General features: G+C 39.6%; 1 protein-coding gene across 6 annotated transcripts in view; it reads right to left on the minus strand.

Moving 5' to 3' along the window:
- LOC126354250 (inositol polyphosphate-5-phosphatase A) overlaps positions 1–15,138 on the minus strand; it is a 311,452-nt gene that overhangs the window by 123,186 nt on the left and 173,128 nt on the right. For all 6 annotated transcript variants that reach the window (XM_050003765.1, XM_050003764.1, XM_050003766.1 and 3 more), the window contains one exon: positions 8,216–8,293. In XM_050003765.1, the coding sequence (XP_049859722.1) occupies positions 8,216–8,293 (78 nt within the window). The remainder of the gene's footprint in view (positions 1–8,215; positions 8,294–15,138) is intronic.

Below are 15,138 nucleotides of genomic sequence, written 5' to 3' on the forward strand. Positions count from 1 at the left end.
ACAAGTGTTAGCACTAACGATTTGACAGTGCAGATGTCGAGAGAAATCAAACAGGAAAGTAGGAACGCCAATGAAGAAATAAAGAATTTATCAAATGCAATCATTAACTTGTGAACTGAGCTCACTAATTCACTTAATCAGAAACATAAGAAGCTCCAAAAGGAATGGGATACCAAACATGAAGAACTTCATAATAAAATGCAAGATCTTAACACAAAAGTTAATGAACAAGGTAAACAATCGAGCACATTAATTAACAAATTTCAAGAAACAGTTAAGGCTCAAAAAGATGAAATTTTTAAAATTAAGAGTACATGTAAAGGCAACAAAGAAACAATTGTTAAGTCAGTTCAAGGCATATAGATGCAATGTACTGAACTGAGTACCGAAGTAGGCGAAATTTGACAAAAGGTAATGTCATTCGAAAATGGTTTGAACAATGTCAATAAAGACCTTATACATCAGGAAATCAATGCAGCATTACGTGAAGTTGATAACAGTTTGGTTAACGTACCTCCAAGTTATTGAAGGTAATGGATTCAGCGTGTGCAACTTTCAAGATTACGATCGGAAACAAGGTATCCATGCAGTTGCCTTTATTAAGGAATTTAAACACACGTTTCCAAGACAGTATACGGAACGTGCGAAAATTGATACGTGCATTAGCCACATGAAAGGCGAAGCACATATCTGGAGCATCAGTGTTTCAGAAAATTATTCACAGTACAAAGAATTTGAATCTGCCTTCTTGAGTAAATTTTGGTCGCGAGAAAAACAATGGGATGTAAAATCAAAGATTCTTACACCACCGAAATATGCAAGACATTATGGAACAATGCGTGAATAGATGCAGAAATTTAGGAACGACAATGCCTATCTTGATGATCCGGTCAAGGAAGAGGAATTGATGTTAATTTTGATATAGAAGCTACCTTTCGCAGTACGTGAAATTTTAACACTCACTCCAAAATTGAACATGGAACAGCCCTGCCTAACGTTTGATAGAATTGATGTACTTAACCATGAACGCGAACAGCGCAAAAGTAATAATGACGATGGTCGTTCGCATGTTAATGGCCCACCGCAACAAGAACTTATGACTAATGGAAGACCATGCAGATTTGTTAGAAGAGGGGAAGAAAACAAACAAGAAATGAGTATGACACACTGAACAGATTGAACTACAATCAGTACTCAGATCGATCACAGTATGAAGAAAACAGAAGACAACAATGATCGCCGGAACAAAAAAGGAGCCCAGAGCATAATCCACATGACCGTGAACTGGTAAACTAAGCCAAGTTTCGAAGACGACCCGCTCCGAAACTCAAGTTACAAGAAATGGGTCGGATGCAGCGATTAACGCAATCAAGTGTGAACAAGTAGATGATATTAAAGACGATTTGTATTGAGAGGATGAAAATAATGATCAAGAAATCTTAATGCCTTTTGTAGAGGTGGAGGTATGCAGAATTATTGTGGACTTACAACTGGACTCAGCGAGCGAAGCGAGTGCGATTTCAGAAAATCTGTTTTCACAATTAAATAATCTGGTGGCATTTCCAACATTCCCAGTGAACGGCGTATGTATTGTCAGTGCTGTAGGTAATAGAAGCAAACCCATTAAAGGTCAAGCTCTATTGAAGTTTAAAATCAATGAAGACGAGTATGAACATAGCGTATTAATTGTTGGATCTCTTAATGTCGGACTAGTTCTTGGAATCGAATGGTTGACTGAAATGAGGTGCAGTACTGAATTTGATAAGGGTTGTCTGCGGATGAGAATAAATAATGTCGAGAAGAAGATAATGTTTAAAGTATTTATTAATGAAAAAATGAGGGCGCTGCGTATGTGAAGATGAGGCTAATGCGTTTCGAAGGAGAAGAGGAACTGGCGACTTATGATGATTCTAGGAAGATCCTGCTCTGCAAGAGAAGAATAATGATGAAGATGCTCTGACTGGTATTCGAATCAAGATCCAGATGTCGGTGAACTTAATAGAAGCACAAAGAGAGGAATTAATGGAAGCGCTGAGACACAAAGTTTACCTGTTTTCAAAATTACCTGGATTAATTAAAGGATGTGTTTGCAAAATTGAAGTCAAGGAAGATGAAGCATTTTGCAGCAAATCACATGCAATACCTTTAGTGAAGAGGGAAGCAGTGAACAAGGAAACCAAAAGGATGTTGGCATCCGGCACTTGACAACATAACTGGAATGTGTCGCCGATGAACCGTACAGAGGAATGTGACTATTCTTCGTGGGTGTAATAACAGCTCCTAGATCTTCCTGTCTCAGGCGGCATCAATGTCACTCTTCCCTTGCATCAAACGTCGTAACTGCGTGTGACGACCAGCTCAACACATAAAAGATAAAAGCAGAGTAACAAGTGCTGTGTTATGTATAGTGTTTGTGAGTCCTCAGCGGCAACAATGCCACTCCCCCTAGTGAAATCGTGTGAAGTTCTGCTCAGCTTATAGGTAGGGCCCCAAGGCAGAGTACCCAATATTTCCTTATGGTGTGAAAAGTGCTCAAGCCAACAAAATGTTTTTTGTTTATAAATGATTCACTCAATGTAACTTGGTTGTAAATGGAAAATATTTCTTTAAAGGTATGTACTGATTTTTGTATAAGTAGTCTGTGTGCTGTGTGCCAATTTACAATTTCAAGAGTTAATTGATAAAATGATTTATGCCTGTAACTGTAGTTTTGACAGATGCATAGTGTCAATGATTTTGTGTATATAGGTTTTACATTTGTATTAGGTTATTCAAAATTAGGCTCATTTATTCAGATTCCATTCCTTAGTGTCAATTATGTTCTTTACTGTGATTCATGTGTGTAATCAAGAGCAAACTTTACTAATATGCTTGATATCTCCAACAAAAGGGAAACTGTCAGTCACATTATCTTATCTTTTTTACATTTTTCTTGCTGATTAACAGACAGTTAGTAAATTATGTGTAAAGTTTTTGCTGTCATTGAATAATTTTCAAATTGCTATATTCATTGATCATGTTTTATGGGTGTGGAGATAAGGCTAATTATCATTAGTTATATTTTGAAAGTCATTTGTTCTCAGGGTCTGATACTTATTTGCAACTACTTTGACATGAAATACTAATTAGTGTAATTTTCAAATTCTGATTTTTTATTGTATAACTTTCACTAGGACTTCTGAGTCCCCTCAAAAGGTAACCTAGCTCTAGTTTTGTTTTGGTGGGGATGTGAGGGTACTGGTGTGTAGTATCTGTAAGTGGTTGTTCTTTGGAGGGCGACAATGCCCAGTGGCGCGGAGAGTCGCAAGCAGAAGCAGTTGCTGAGAGGCTGTGGAAGGTGTAGGCCGCGTGAGCCAAAGGCAGTTGCGTAGCGAAGGATTTATCTCTATGTTTAATAGCAGTGGCACACAGTTTGAATAATAGTGTGTTTATGTTTGTGCTGTGTGATAAAGGAAATAAATTAAATTTTACCAGTTCTTAATGCGTCTCCATCAGTTAGTACCACATCATTACATTTAACAATCAACAAAGTCTCGATATACACTGTCAACTAAAACAAGAGGAATGTAACATAATAATCATTAATTAACCCATATAATCTCAAAGGAGATGGGAGCTTACAAGAGGTACTGCACCACTGGAGGAAGATATACATTGCAGACAGTTATTTCCTGCGTCATCCTTATTCTGTAATATCCCGTATAGTCTCAGAGGGCAAGGGTCTGCATTTCCAGGAACCAGGTTTCCTGAAAAGCAGGTGTAAAGCTTAACACTTATATCAGTCAGGCAATGGAAAAAAACCGCTGCAATTCCACTGAAAGATGACGACATAGTGAGACTGGGAAGGTGTGGAACATTCAATGAGGCAGTTTACGCCTCAGGGTTACCTGCTGCCACCGACTTATTGCCTGAGCACTCTATATCCATTGTGTCTGAGGATCTGGCGAGATCTAGGTCCTTAGCGGACACCAGAATCTCCACCTTATCCCCAGACACAGAGCTTGTAGGCAGCGGTGGTATGAGTGCCACCACAATTTCCTTGGTCTTACAGGTCTTCTTTTTGGACTTTTCGCACTGCTCCTTGGGTTTCTCTGGCTGGGAGGGCTTCACTGACTCAGTCTCCAGGACTGAGGATGATCATGAAGCCCTACGACCAGCTGCTTTTGGGCACTTCAGCCACTGATGGGAGCCATCTTTCCTATTAGCAGAAACCTGGGAAGGGAGTGACTTAAGGGAGCCCTTTCCTGGTGAGAGGAACCGAAGAAGACTTATGCTTCTCCGGCTGAGAAGTAAGGACTGGACGGTGGGGGGGGGGGGGGGGGGGGGGGGCAGTGCTCCCAAGGTAAGTGGTGTGGGAGCAACAGGCAGGGGAACTGACCTCCACCTCCAAGGGGGCAGGTGTAGCCTTCTGGCTCTGAGAGCCAATTGGAAATCACGGAACTGATGGGGCTACAACTGTTCTTGTAGCGGTGGAGTATGAGAGGGTCACAGCCAGAGGATGCAGGTGCTCATATTTTCTCCTAGCCTCAGTGTAGGTCAGTCAGTCCAGGGTCTTGTATTCCATGATTTTCCTCTCTTTCTGTAGAATCCTGCAGTCTGGCGAAAAAGGTGTATGATGCTCTCTGCAATTAACACTGATGGGAGGCGGAGCAGATGGATTATTGGGATGTGATGGAGTCCACAATCTCTACATGTGACGCTGGAAGTACAGCAGGAAGACATAAGGCCAAACTTCCAGCACTTAAAGCACCGCATCAGGGGAGGGATATAGGACTTGACATCACAGCGGCAGACCACCACCTTGACCTTTTTGGGAAAGGTGTCACTCTCGAAGGCCAAGATGAAGGCACCAGTGGCAACCTGATTATCCGTCGAACCCTGATGGACATGCTGCACAAAATTAACACTTCGCTGTTCTAAATTGGCGCGCAGCTCGTCATCAGATTGCAAAAAGGTCCCTGTGGAATATAATACCCTGGACCATATTTTAGCTCTTATGGGGCGTGATGGTAACAGAAACATCCCCCAACTGGTTACAAATGAGTAAAGTCGGTGACTGGGCAGAGGATGCTGTTTTTATCAAGACTGACCCAGATCGCATGTTGGACAAGCTCTCTACCTCAACCAAACTTGTCCTCTAAATGCTCTACAAAAAACTGGGGCTTCATCAAAACAAAGTCCCCATCAGTTCTCATACATACAAGGTACCGGGGTGAATAAGGTTCGCTGCCATCCTTAGCCTGGCATTCGTCCCATGGTGTGGCCAGGGAGGTTAATGATTTAGGGCTGTGCATCCTTGCATTGTACTGAGACTTAACGCTTGGAGACTACTGATGTTTGATAACCAGCAAGTGATGACGTGATACACTTCATTGCGCGTCATCCGCCCTGATGCCACCCACTCCGACCAGGGGACCTCCCAAACGGGTCCCACCCAGCCACAGCAAAGGCCACCTGGCAGGATGGCCTTTGCTGGGAGTCCCGAAGCCCCAGAATGATGGGCATCTACTCCTTGGCATACGTGGGGAGTTAACGGTGCAGGCATCAGCAAAGTGATCCTTGTATTGTCAGGGGACTACAACCAACAGGGTACATAGCGGCCTCACCACAATGGACTGGCTACCGTGCTGGATATGAGGTGAAAAAGAAGTCCATGGTGATCGTCGGCACAAAAAGCGACACTGCATAGTGCATGGTGGAAAGTGCACCCAGGAAAGCGTCCTTGCCCAGGAGATGGAGAATGAGCTGGACTGCAGTGCAACAACGAGAAGGTGGGCTAAAGATCTCAAGGCACGATGGAGACAACGCACCATGTAAGGCACCATTCTCTAATTGGCTCGCTCTTTGAGAAAATCTTGAAAAATGGAGGTCAAACCCTACAGGGGACCATCATATAAAGACCGAAACATATGAGACACCTTTTAGTCACCTTTTATGACAGGCAGGAATACCTCGGGCAAATTCTAATCCCCAGACCCACAGGAGAGGGTGGTTCTACAGGTCCCACAAAAAGTCAACTAAGATGAGAACTTCATTCCTGAGTAAACTTGATGCAAATGAGATGTTATGAGTGCCCCCATCCATTTCCCTCTGCTGGCCATTTAATCTCATTATCAATTTACTTACATAGTTTCCATCTTTTCCTATTGTTACAATTTTAATTATTTAAATACATTTCCACCATCTTTGTAAATCAGGTGTTTAAGCAAAACCCCACATTCCCGGATGAACAAATTATGTGCCTAATGGACACTGCCAAAACAACTTATGGTAACTGACTGTTGGGGGTCACTGACCATTCTCCAACATCTGAATTCTGGTTTGTTGTAACAAGAACACTGAACCTGCAAAACCATAAATCTGCTTTCATCCATGTCATCTAAATGGTGTCCATAAACCACTTGTTGAAAACCATTACATGCAAAATATTTGCATCAGAAGAATTACAGTTATTCTTACAACAGCACATCTGTTGGCTAAACTCAAAGTAGCCAAGGCAACATTACAAATCAGTTATTTGCCGTGAGTAAAATTTTGTACTCAAATACATTGACTTGCCAACTTAATTATTAAGTGTCACCTTCCAAACACCCTAAACCTCAGGCTAAACCACCCTAAACCTTAGGCTACACTGTAGATCAACCTGTCACCACAGGCTCCATTTCACAAAGGAATACAGAAGCAGATAATGTTACTGGTGTTCTTTTCTCTTCCTTTTTGTGTAGAAAATATTTCACACAGTGCAACATCATTACAACATGGATCAAGGTCAATATATGGTATTAGTGAGTTCAACATCTGACAGAATTCAGGCTCACAGAACTGCTTACCATTTAGGAACACTTACGGGGTATTATGGGGTATATGTAACTAAGGAAGACAGTGCATGTCGAGAACATTGCCTCTTATTTTAAATTATAAATAGGTTTTTAAAGGTAAAGGTAAGGCTCTCATTGGTTTGAACACCAGTGTTTTACTAGGGATGGTCCTATGGAAGTGGTATGCTTTTGCCTTTCTCTGACCTTTAAACTGTCTTACCAAATCAGGGCCTACAGTTAAACACGGACTTCAAACCACAGGGAAACTTGGTATTTTTTTCATTAACAAACATTGCCAGAGGTGAAAGAAGTGTTAAGTGACAGATACAAATCTCAGGACTGACCTTTGGATTTGTAGTCTGGCACTTTGCCATTGATCTATACCGTGTCTTCACTTACATTTTTTAAACTGCACACAGATAATGTATTGTCTAACAAAACTGGGAATTAAAAAAAAATTGAAGGATTAAATGAGGACAGTGAAGGGCTCATAATTTTAACAGAAATAAAAGATACACACACACACACACACACACACACACACACACACACACACACATATTTTGACTGTCAATACTCATTTGCCTGTCAGTACTAATCTATAGTTGTACAGTTTGAACAGGAATGTCAGGTAGTAACCCATTTATTTTTAAAAGTTTAAGTGATTGCAAATAATACTTACTGCAAAATTAAAAAATGTAAAGTATAAAGTAATAAAAGAAAAAGAATATGAGAAAAGACCAAAATTAACTGGTCACACAATGATATCTTAAATGTTAATGTGTTTTAACAGGTTTTGGATCTGGAAGACATGTTTCTTCACTGCTGGACTGAGGTTTTGCAGATTATCAAGACACATCATGTGAGATCAATCATCCCAGTATGTTTTGTTTCATTTACAGTGCACTATATTGGTGATCATTCTTTCCACTTATTTCCCCCCACTAAAATTTGATGTATCTTCACATTTTTTTTCCACTACAATAATGGAGTACCTGGATTCTGACTTGTTTTTAGACAATTTTGAGTTACTCAAACATTTGAGGTGCTTATTCATTTATTATTCTCTGCTTTCTGTCAACAACACTTCTACTGTGGCATAGGGTTAGCCAATGAGCTCTCCTGCACAAACTTTGTCGGAAGAATTATTCAGAAATAAAAGCATAGAAAATTATTTTATGCAAACACATATGGTAGTTCAACATCAGAAACAATACATTAATAACAACATAAAAATGACAACTGGCAATGAGTAACAAATTAAGAAACACAACTGATGTCATAACTAGCTTCATAACAGTAACAGGAATATACAGAAAGACAACAGAGCATGGTCATGCAAACGGGAAGGAATGTCCTTTTTTAAATAAATAAAAAAAATGAATATGTAGACTCACCCATTCAGCATTGCCATCAACAAAAACTTTCTGATGCTCCTGATGACTAAATTCTTTCTTGCCGAGTGATAAAATTACCTGAAAATGTGTTTCAAGTAAGTAACACATTATGCAGAGTAATAAAATTTACTGTGAATATTTCACAACACAAAAGAATTTGATGTGTAGGTCAGAATTCAAAGTCACATATACTTAAGAGACGTTCATCTTACTTAGATTAATGTCAAAAGTACAGCTCTCCACAAAAAAATGAAAAACAAAGAATATACATCAAACCAGAGAAACCAGCCACTCGCAGAAAGAAAAAAACAATGCACTTCACTGGTTGGTCTCTTGTCCTCCCCCTTAAAGCATGTTGAGGTACTTGAATTTGACTTGTCGTCTAGCTCTTTTACAGACGACTGGTTGATGTGTCGGTGTAAGCACAGGTGTGACTGGTTTTTCTACAGTCTTCTGGCATCTTGGCAGTGTCTTTTCAGTTCAACTAGGTGTAGGCTCACCTGGCCCTCCATCATCCTGAACTGGAGGAGCGCTTTTGTGCTTCGTCAATGGTAAGGTCCATGCTGGTTTCACTCTTTCAATGGATACCTTGTCAATTTTTCCATTTTGCAAGATGTCTATAGATTGGGAATTACGTCGCAGTACTTGATAGGGCCTAGTAATAAGGAGGTTGTAGGCTCAGGCGAGCCTAGACCCAGTCGAACTGAGGAGACAATGCCAAGATTTCAGAGAACTATAGAACAACAAGCCACACCTCTGCTCACACTGACACATCAACTGGTCATCCATAAAAGAGCTGGGAGGCTGTGTAGAACCAAGAGACCGACCAGTTAGGTGGCTTGTTTGTTCTTTGCATGAATTTTTTGTGAATTGTGGTTTATTAGTCTCATAACATACACAATCTAAATCATTTGATTCAGGTACAGGAGACATGTCAAAATTTTGGTAAAGTTTTACCATATACTTACAACACCTGATTTTAAGAAATGGTACCATAACAATAATACAATATAAAAATACACATACAATAAAAAAACTAACAATTAATTACAACTGATTTTAACAAATGTTATAATAATAATAATAATAATAATAATAATACACTTTTGTTACACATACATCATGTCATCCTCTATGAATTCTTCTACTGAATAGTAGCATTTATCCCACAGAATCTGTTGTAGCCTTATTTTTAGACTCTCGGCTTCATATTAAATATATATTTGCCCATTATCTTGCTATATATTGTCATCCCCACATACTGTGGAGTTCGTGCATATAATTTCAAATGGTGTGCGGGTAACACAAAATTATTTTTATTTCTTGTTTTGTATGTGTGGTTAAAATGATTTTCCTCAAACAATTTTTGTCTGCTGTGTACAAAGATCATAATTTCATATATGTGTATGGAGGGAACTGTTAGGATTTGCGGGTTCCGAAGTAATGGGGGACAAGATTCTGTTTGTTGTGCACTATAAACTTATCTTATAATTTTCTTTTGCAGTTTCAGTATTCGAGATACACTACTTGAATTTCCCCAGGAAATGATACCATAACTAATGACAGGTTCAAAATAACTAAGAAATGCTATTTTTCGTGTACTCAGGTCAGTAGAGTTTGCTAGTATTTGCACTGCAAATGCAAAGCTGCTTAGTTTATTTGATAGGAACTCAATATGTGTACTCCAGTTTCAGTTGTTGTCCACATTTTGTCCTACAAATTTGACTGTGTTAACTTCTTCCATAGGATGATTGTGATAATGTATTTTAAGATCCACACATTTCAAATGTTTGGTTTTGAAATGTACCATATTGGTTTTTGCAATGTTCAGTTTCAGGCCATTTAACTGGAACCAGTTTTCTAGAGTACCCATTGTGCTCATAATGGAGCTCTGAATTTTTTTCTGCATCATCTTCAATTAAAACAGAAGTGTCATCTGCAAACAAAACTGACGGGGAATTTATATTTATGGGCAAGTCATTAACATAGAATAGGAAAAGGATTGGCCCCAAAATCAAAATCTACATCTACATCTACATCTTCATCCATACTCCGCAAGCCACCTGACAGTGTGTGACGGACGGTACCCTGAGTACCTCTATCGGTTCTCCCTTCTATTCCAGTCTCATATTGTTCGTGGAAAGAAGGATTGTCGGTATGCTTCTGTGTGGGCTCTAATCTCTCTGATTTTATCCTCATGGTCTCTTCGCGAGATATACGTAGGAGGGAGCAATATACTGCTTGACTCTTCGGTGAAGGTATGTTCTCGAAACTTTAACAAAAGCCCGAACCGAGCTACTGAGCGTCTCTCCTGCAGAGTCTTCCACTGGAGTTTACCTATCATCTCCGTAACGCTTTCGCAATTACTAAATGATCCTGTAACGAAGCGCGCTGCTCTCCGTTGGATGTTCTCTATTTCTTCTATCAACCCTATCTGGTACGGATCCCACACTGTTGAGCAGTATTCAAGCAGTGGGCGAACAAGCGTACTGTAACCTACTTCCTTTGTTTTTGGACTGCATTTCCTTAGGATTCTTCCAATGAATCTCAGTCTGGCATCTGCTTTACCGATGATCAACTTTATATGATCATTACATTTTAAATCACTCCTAATGCGTACTCCCAGATAATTTATGGAATTAACTGCTTCCAGTTGCTGACCTGCTATTTTGTAGCTAAATGATAAGAGATCTATCTTTCTATGTATTCGCAGCACATTACACTTGTCTACATTGAGATTCAATTGCCATTCCCTGCACAATGCGCCAATTCGCTGCAGATCCTCCTGCATTTCATTTCAGTACAATTTTTCATTGTTGCAACCTCGCGATACACCACAGCATCATCTGCAAAAAGCCTCAGTGAACTTCCGATGTCATCCACCAGGTCATTTACGTATATTGTGAATAGCAATGGTCCTACGACACTCCCCTGTGGCACACCTGAAATCACTCTTACTTCGGAAGACTTCTCTCCATTGAGAATGACATGCTGCGTTCTGTTATCCAGGAACTCCTCAATCCAATCACACAATTGGTCTGATAGTCCGTATGCTCTTATTTTGTTCATTAAACGACTGTGGGGAACTGTGTCAAACGCCTTGCGGAAGTCAAGAAACATGGCATCTACCTGTGAACCCGTGTCTATGGCCCTCTGAGTCTTGTGGACGAATAGTGCGAGCTGGGTTTCACATGACCGTCTTTTTCGAAAACCATGCTGATTCCTATAGAGTAGATTTCTAGTATCCAGAAAAGTCATTATACTCTAACATAATACATGTTCCAAAATTCTACAACTGATCGATGTTGGAGACATAGGTCTATAGTTCTGCACATCTGTTCGACATCCCTTCTTGAAAACGGGGATGACCTGTGCCCTTTTCCAATCCTTTGGAACGCTTCGCTCTTCTAGAGACCAACGGTACACCGCTGCAAGAAGGGGGCAAGTTCCTTCGCGTACTCTGTGTAAAATCAAACTGGTATCCCATCAGGTCCAGCGGCCTTTCCTCTTTTGAGCAATTTCAATTGTTTCGCTATCCCTCTGTCGTCTATTTCGATATCTACCATTCTGTCATCTGTGCGACAATCTAGAGAAGGAAAATGGAGCCTTGAGGCACACCTTGTGATACTGTACTGCATTTAGAATAATAATTCACTGCATTTGATGTGACACTTACCCTTTGCTTTCTGTTGTGCAAGTATGATGTGAGCCATTTCAGAGCTTTGTCCTTAATCCCATATTTGTTTAATTTGTAGATAAGCAAGACATGGTTCACCGAGTCAAATGCTTTTGAAAGATCGCAGAAGATACCTGCAACTTTACTCCTCTGATCCAATGATCTGTGTATCTTCTCAATAAATTTATTTACTGCATCCAGTGTGTTTTTTCCTTCTTGGAATCCAAATTGGTTACTTACAATAATATCATTTTTTACCATAAAATTTTTGATCTGATTTGCAACTACTTTCTCTAACACTTTTGACAGGATTGGGAGAATAGAAATAGGCGATAGTTTCCCATATCTTCCCTGAACCCTTTCTTGAACAGAGGACTCACTTTGGCATATTTTAACATATCAGGAAAGCACCTCTGTTCAAAAGATTGGTTGATTATTTTAGCTAGTGGAGGTGCTATTATGTCATATACTGCTACACTTTAGCTGATTTCTCTGGTTTGATGTTTATTCATTGTTTTTTGGGGGGTTACCAATTATGTAGGTCAAAAATCAAACCCACATATACTTAGAAACATTTATTTTACTTTGATTACAATGCACTTCACTGGTTGGGCTCTTGTTCCCACAATTGTACGTTGTTATTTTTATCTATTGTGTTACTGCTTATCTGGCACTAACTCAAGACAAGACAACTGAGATAATGTTCTGCTTTGTTGTCCTGAACCACAGAATTCCGTGTGTGTGTGTGTGTGTGTGTGTGTGTGTGTGTGTGTGTGTGTGTAGCCATGACGGTGCTTTTCTAGTACTTCAGAGTGTTATGCGATGGAGCAGGAAAGAAAGATCTGTGCCTTTTAGATGTAGCAAGAGGATGTCAGAAAATAAACAAATAACATTAAGAGGGAGGACATGGATTACAATTGGCACATGGAAAGAAGTTTCGTACAAAGAAACACTTTTTGTGATGTTATTTCAGACACACTGATAGACATTCTTACATAAAACTTCATCCATGATCAAGGGGATTGACAAGATATGGAGAAATTCCAGAATGAGATTTTCACTCTGCAGCGGAGTGTGCGCTGATATGAAACTTCCTGGCAGATTAAAACTGTGTGCCCGACCGAGACTCGAACTCGGGACCTTTGCCTTTCGCGGGCAAGTGCTCTACCATCTGAGCTACCGAAGCACAACTTACGCCCGGTACTCACAGCTTTACTTCTGCCAGTACCTCGTCTCCTACCTTCCAAACTTTACAGAAGCTCTCCTGCGAGAAATGTTAGGATAAAGAGAGAGCTGCTGCTAGGTAGCCTTTAGTATGTGCAAGTAACATGTAAAGAATATGAAGTTAGTAGTATCTGCAAATAACATGAAAAGAATATGAAGTTAGCAGTATCTGCAAATAACATGAAAAGAATATGAAGTTAGTAGTATTTGCATACATAGTGTACAGTTTAACCAAATGGCACAGGAACTGCAGAAGTTGGACAGTGCATGTGACACAGGTGTTGGCCTGATGTGGCAGACTTCGTCATTCTTATAAGAAAAGTATGCTTTGTTGGTCTGCACCTAGATGGCACAGTTTCCTTGAAATCTTACTGATAAACAAAAAGTAAATGTAACAGAAATGAATGGAATGACAGCTATAAAGAGATTTAATAAATTTGAAATCACAATCTTAATTGATGGATAGTCATGGTCCTATGTACAGTCAATAAAAAATTGACCATACTGCCCATGAAATGTATTGTTTCTTTTTATCCTGTGACATAACATGTAAAGTTTGCTCAAAAGTTGGATGTGTTACTCTTGTAACCAATACAATATGATCTAAGGATGGTTCATGTTGAGCCAAAACTGGTCTTTCAGAATAATTAAAGCAATATAGATGGACAGTAAAAATATGTTTTGTAAGTCACTGTGGACCATCTCTGGGGACTTCATATCAATTACTGACAAGAAATGTAGGAAGTAAAGAGACAGAGAGCAGAAATACTGCATTTCTTCTCCAAAGGAAAAATAAATATAGGATAACACAAATAAGAGAGAGAAATATTGATATGTTGTCATAGAAATGAAACAACTGAAGTTGATCAACGCAACTGAGTGAACTGAACGTGTTGGGTACCTGTAAGATTTTACATCTGTTATGCTAAAGAATGGAACCTATCCTAGAGTAGGTTTTCATAGAGAACTGGAATGTCCTACATATGCAAAAAGAAGGCCCAGCTGAATACAGTTTTCAAGAACCTTTGGAGAACTGCTGTGCAGTACTACATATTGATATTACTGATGTCAATTACTTGTAGCTTTATGGAACATGTTATGTTTGCATACAAACGCTTTCTTTTCCTTTCTTTCTTTTGAGGTCAGAAAAACTCCTACGAGTTTAGGTGTAGCTTTATGGAAGAAATGTTATGTTTGCATACAAATACTTTCTTTTCCTTTCTTTCAATGTCAGACAAACTCCTCTTTAACAACTGACATGGATTCCATGAACACAGATTGCGTAAGTCCAGATTGATCTTTTGTTTATGACATCCATAAGACAACAGGTAGTAATGTCACTGCCGATTCAGTATTTTTCAGCTTTCAGAATGCTAACTATTACCTGGTAAATTAAATAAATGTGAACGATATGATGGTCGGTGATACAGTAATTCTTCCCATTCTTTTCAAATGGTTCGAATGGCTCTGAGCACTATGGGACTCAACATCTTAGGTCGTAAGTCCCCTAGAACTTAGAACTACTTAAACCTAACTAACGTAAGGACATCACACACACCCATGCCCGAGGCAGGATTCGAACCTGCGACCATAGCAGCCCCACGGTTCCGGACTGCAGCGCCAGAACCGCATGGCCACCGTGGCCGGCCTCCCATTCTTTTTTATTTTTATTTTACAAGAAAAGTAAACCATATATATAGGATAACAGCTACAACATTCATGATTAATACGTCACTTGTCAATATGATCATCTTTGTATACCGTTTTCACCCACCTTGAAACAAAAGCATGTATGCCTGTGCAGTAAAAATCATGGTCCTGCTTCCTCAGTCACTGACACACAGAATTTAAAAGGTCTACACATCTTTAAAGTATGCCCTCATGAGCTTTTCCATGTCATCTGGACAGATGGAAGTCTGATAGTGTTGCAGATTGGATGAAATTGCTTCCCTTGCCGCTTTAATCGGTCAACAATTTTGATACTCTGCTGTACAAATATTGGAGCAAACCAGTTTTCAATAAG

This window comes from Schistocerca gregaria, chromosome 3 (genome assembly GCF_023897955.1).
Source record: "Schistocerca gregaria isolate iqSchGreg1 chromosome 3, iqSchGreg1.2, whole genome shotgun sequence".
Classification (NCBI taxonomy): Eukaryota; Metazoa; Arthropoda; class Insecta; order Orthoptera; family Acrididae; genus Schistocerca; species Schistocerca gregaria.